The 4,588-nt window shown below is 56.1% G+C and overlaps 1 protein-coding gene across 1 annotated transcript; it reads left to right on the top strand.

The window, feature by feature from the left end:
- The first annotated feature begins 811 nt into the window (after positions 1 to 811).
- On the top strand, positions 812 to 4,295 carry LOC147110094 (N-formyl peptide receptor 3-like). The gene has a single exon (XM_086004046.1). The coding sequence runs from the start codon at positions 1,149 to 1,151 to the stop codon at positions 2,136 to 2,138; it is 990 nt and encodes a 329-aa protein (XP_085860172.1). The 5' UTR covers positions 812 to 1,148; the 3' UTR covers positions 2,139 to 4,295.
- Positions 4,296 to 4,588: the final 293 nt, after the last annotated feature.

The raw sequence follows: 4,588 nt of genomic DNA, 5'->3' as shown, positions 1-4,588 counted from the left end.
GCGAGGAGGCTGGGTTTGACTGGGTGAGATGAAGAGGGGTGGGAGGAGGCTGGTGTTGACGGGGTGAGATAAAGAGGGGTGGGAGGAGGCTGATATTGATGGGGTCAGATGAAGAGGGGTGGGAGGAGGCTGGTGTTGACAGGGTGAGATGAAGAGGGGTGGGAGGAGGCTGATGTTGATGGGGTCAGATGAAGAGGGGTGGGAGGAGGCTGGTGTTGACGGGGTGAGGTGAATACGGGTGGGAGGAGGCTGGTGTGAGATGAAGAGGGGTGGGCGGAGGCTGGTATTGATGGGGTGAGAGGAGGCTGATGTTGATGGGGTGAGATGAAGAGGAGTGGGAGGCGCCTCATGTTGACGGGGTGAGATGAAGAGCGGTGGGAGGCGGCTGGTGTTGACATGGTGAGATGAAGAGCGGTGGGAGGAGGCTGGTGTTGACGGGGTGAGATGAAGAGGGGTGGGAGGAGGCTGGTGTTGATGGGGTGAGATATAGAGGGGTGGGAGGAGGCTGATGTTGACGGGGTGAGATGAAGAGGCGTGGGAGGAGGCTGGTGTGGATGGGGTGAGATGAAGAGGGGTGGGAGGAGGCTGGTGTGGTTGGGGTGAGATGAAGAGGTGTGGGAGGAGGCTGTTGTTGAAGGGGTGAGATGAAGAGGGGTGGGAGGAGGCTGGTCTTCATGGGGTGAGATGAAGAGTGGTGGGAGGCGGCTGCTGTTGATGGGGTGAGATGAAGAGGTGTGGGAGGAGGCTGGTGTTGATGGGGTGAGATGAAGAGGCGTGGGAGGAGGCTGGTGTGGATGGGGTGAGATGAAGAGGGGTGGGAGGAGGCTGGTGTGGTTGGGGTGAGATGAAGAGGTGTGGGAGGAGGCTGGTGTGGTGCATAAACACTGGCACGGACCAGATGGGCCCAATGGCCTATTTCTAATAAGAACATAAGAAATAGGAGCAGGAGTCGGCCACTTGTCCCCTCGAGCCTGCCCCGCCATTCAATAAGTTCATGGCTGATCTCGGGCTGATCTGTCCCGTAGACGCGATGTCGCCAGATGTAGGAGGTGCGGGAAGGCGCTGTGTGAATGTGATTTCTTCTCCACTTCTTCCAACCCGCGAATAAAAAAATCGATATTGCGTTTCTTCGTACTTTTCAGACCAGCATGGCTGAGGACACCGCGGGAGCCGGGTTCAATCGCTCGGTCGACAGGGGCGAGCAGGCCGGGCTCTCCCAGGGCTCCCTCTTGCTGGGCTTGCAATGGGCGACTCTGACGCTCCACGTGGTCGTGTTCGTGCTGGGGATCAGCGGGAACGGGCTGGTCCTCTGGATTGCGGGCTCCAAGATGAAGAGGACGGTGGGCAGCGTCTTCGTGTGTCACCTGGCGGCAGCCGATTTCGCCGTGGCCCTGTTGCTGCCCCTCTCCTTCACTTACGTGGCCATGGGCTCCCACTGGCCCTTCGGCCGAGCCCTCTGCAAGATCTGCGTCTCAACCGAGTACCTCAACCTCTTTGCCAGCGTCTTCCTGCTGACGGCCATCAGCGGCCAGCGCTGCGCCGCCATCACGGCGCCGGTCTGGTCGCGCAAGCACCTCTGCCCGCGGGTCGCCGGCCACGACAGCCTGGCCGCCTGGGTCCTGGCGCTGCTCGCCACCGCCCCGTACCTCGCCTTCCTCGACGCCGTCCCCACCCGGCGCGGGGACAACCGCACCAGCTGCCGCTTCCGCTACGCGCTGCCTGGCGACCCCGGGGGCGGGCGGGGGGCGGCCCTGGCCCGGCGCAGGGAGGAGGCACTGGTGCTCTCCAGGTTCGTGCTGGCCTTTGCCATGCCGCTGGCCGTCGTGGTCTGTTGCTACGCCGCCATCGCCGCCAGGCTGCAGCACAGCTCCCCGGCCGGGTACGGCCACCCGCTGAGGGTCATGGCCGCCGTGGTGGGTGCGTTCTTCGCCTGCTGGCTACCCTATCACGTCTTCACCCTGCTCAAAATGGCCGCCCGCCCCAGCCCAGCCATCAAAATGGGCTTCGCACTCAGCCACAACCTCGCCCTCTTCAACAGCTGCCTCAACCCCATCGTCTACGTCTTCATGGGCCACAACTTCTGCGAGGCTTTCAGGCAGTCCTTGACGTCCATCTTGGAAAGGATCGTATCTGAATAGGGGTTGGTGGAGGAAGATCATTCTCGTTTTCGGACCGCTGCCTTTTAATCAACGGGTATAAAGGAAAAAGACTGGCGCTCCTGTCGCTGAGCACCCCCTCGGGATGTCCCAAAGACTGGCGCTCCTATTGCTGTGCACCCCCTCGGGGCATCCCAAAGACTGGCGCTCCTATCACTGTGCACCCCCTCGGGACGTCCCAAAGCACTTCACAGCCAATGAAGTACTTTTTTTTGAAGTGCATCACTCTTGTAATGTAGGAAACACGGCAGCCAATTTGCACACAGCAAGCTTCCACAAACAGCAATGTGATAATGGCCAGATCATCTGTTTTTTAGTGATGTTGGTTGAGGGATAAATATTGGCCCCAGGACAATATTTGCAGAACTCCCCCTGCTCTTCTTCCAATAGTGGCCATGGGATCTTTTACATCCACCTGAGAGAGCAGAAAGGGCCTCGGTTTAAGGTCTCATCCGAAAGACGGCACCTCCGACAGTGAGGTGCTCCCTCAGTACTGACCCCCCGACAGTGAGGTGCTCCCTCAGTACTGACCCTCCGACAGTGCGGCACTCCCTCAGTACTGTCCCTCCGACAGTGCGGCGCTCCCTCAGTACTGCCCCTCCGACAGTGCAGCGCTCCCTCAGGACTGCCCCTCCAACAGTGCGGCGCTCCCTCAGGACTGCCCCTCCGACAGCGCGGCGCTCCCTCAGGACTGCCCCTCCGACAGCGCGGCGCTCCCTCAGGACTGCCCCTCCGACAGTGCGGCGCTCCCTCAGTACTGCCCCTCCGACAGTGTGGCGCTCCCTTAGTACTGCTCCTCCGACAGTGCGGCGCTCCCTCAGTACTGCTCCTCCGACAGTGCGGCGCTCCCTCAGTACTGTGTAGAATTCGCAAAATTAATATTGTATTATAAGGGTCCTCTGGCAGAAGAGGCCGTGATTTTTAAAAGACTGTTTTAAAAGTAGCCCAGAAAAGGGACACACAAAATGGCCGCCAGACCCCGTGACTAGCTTATTGGGACACTTTAAAATGGTTCCTGCAGTCCCCAGACAGCCTTTGTGGATTCAACCCACAGTAAGTTCTGGAAGCCGTTTCTGAGAGAACAAAACCAGACACATACACATACATAAAGATTGGATGCAGATCCAGTCAGATCGGCCTGTAGATAAAGGCCATCTAAATGTTTACCCCGACAAAGGGGAACAGTTCCATATTCATAAAGAACGCTTCAAGGACCGGTTAAAGACATCAAGAAGACATTAAAACATTACCAGGTCATTCCAGACCAGAGATGGCCATCACCGGCCATCCCGAAAACAGTTTAAATATAATAACTACCCCGCTGTGCCATAAGCCCGCCAAAAGTTAAACAAAGACTAACCTTGATTTGGCGGGAGATAGAGGCATCTTCTGAGAAGTATAATTGGAGACAGCCGGGGTAGCGAAAAAAAAAGCTTCATCTTAGATATTGGGGCGAGGTTCCTTTTCTTCATCATCTTCGTAGGACCTCCGGTAATAGCCGTTACCTTCGATAGCAGCTACAGTTCGGAGAAGAAGACGGTTCGAGTCGGCGTCCCGCCCCGGGGTAAAACATCGGGAGATCATCGGCCAACCCCGGGCCGTTGACGAAACGGGAGGGTAGAAAAACTACCGAAGAAACCTTTATGGAAGCCGGCTAGGGGCTTCCAACCGTGGTCAAGCAGATGATCTCCGCCGACATCCAGGCCCGTCAGTGTCCAGTCTGTCCGTGACCTTCACCTCGAGAGAGAGAGAGAGAGAGGGAGAGGTGTGACGCAGCCCGCTGTGGCTCCACTGACCACGAGGAAACAGGACGCCTGAGGGGATCAAAACGCAGACCTGTTTCAAAACTCTATACTTTTCCAACTGGATTGGTGAGCATGTTTCTGGCCCTTCATAAATCGGATCTAGATAGGTTAAAGGGGGTGGTCATTTTGGGTATAATTAACATGAGTTGTTGTCCCTCGATGTTCCGTGTGTTTCCCCATTTCGTAATGACTGTTGTAAGGTATAATATGCCTGCATCTATTTCAGCTAGTACTGTATTGTTATGATTTGTTTTTCCCTCCCATGTACCCTCTTATTTGCTTGCATTTGATTTGTTTTTCCACATGCAATAAAATTCCATTTTGATTCATTAAACTTGGTCTATAAGAGTCTTCTCTGCATTGTAGTTCCTGCACCTAAGGCCAGTGTCTAGAATCTAAGGGGCGAGTGGGTCGAACCACTCAAGGTTTTACTGTGCAAAAGAGAGAGGCGCCTCTGGCGAGAGAAATCTCGGCGATCTGAGAGAGAAAACCCCTTACAGAAAATGGCGACCGCGACAGGACACTGGCAGCAGGATTGCAATGTATTAGACCCAGGTTTGAATGGTCGAAATGCAATGGATGAGAGGATAGCGGATTATGGCCTAGAAATTCAGTTGGTTGCGCCAG

The sequence above is a fragment of the Somniosus microcephalus genome, chromosome 12, assembly GCF_052327205.1.
Source record: "Somniosus microcephalus isolate GS21.2 chromosome 12, FLI_Smic_1.0, whole genome shotgun sequence".
Classification (NCBI taxonomy): domain Eukaryota; kingdom Metazoa; phylum Chordata; class Chondrichthyes; order Squaliformes; family Somniosidae; genus Somniosus; species Somniosus microcephalus.
Note: the sequence above shows the minus strand (reverse complement) of the source record. Positions and strands in the feature narration are given on the sequence as shown.

What these genes read in the sequence shown, in the direction of transcription:
- LOC147110094 (XM_086004046.1), top strand. Translation starts at nt 1,149, where the DNA reads ATGGCTGAGGACACCGCGGGAGCCGGGTTCAATCGCTCGGTCGACAGG.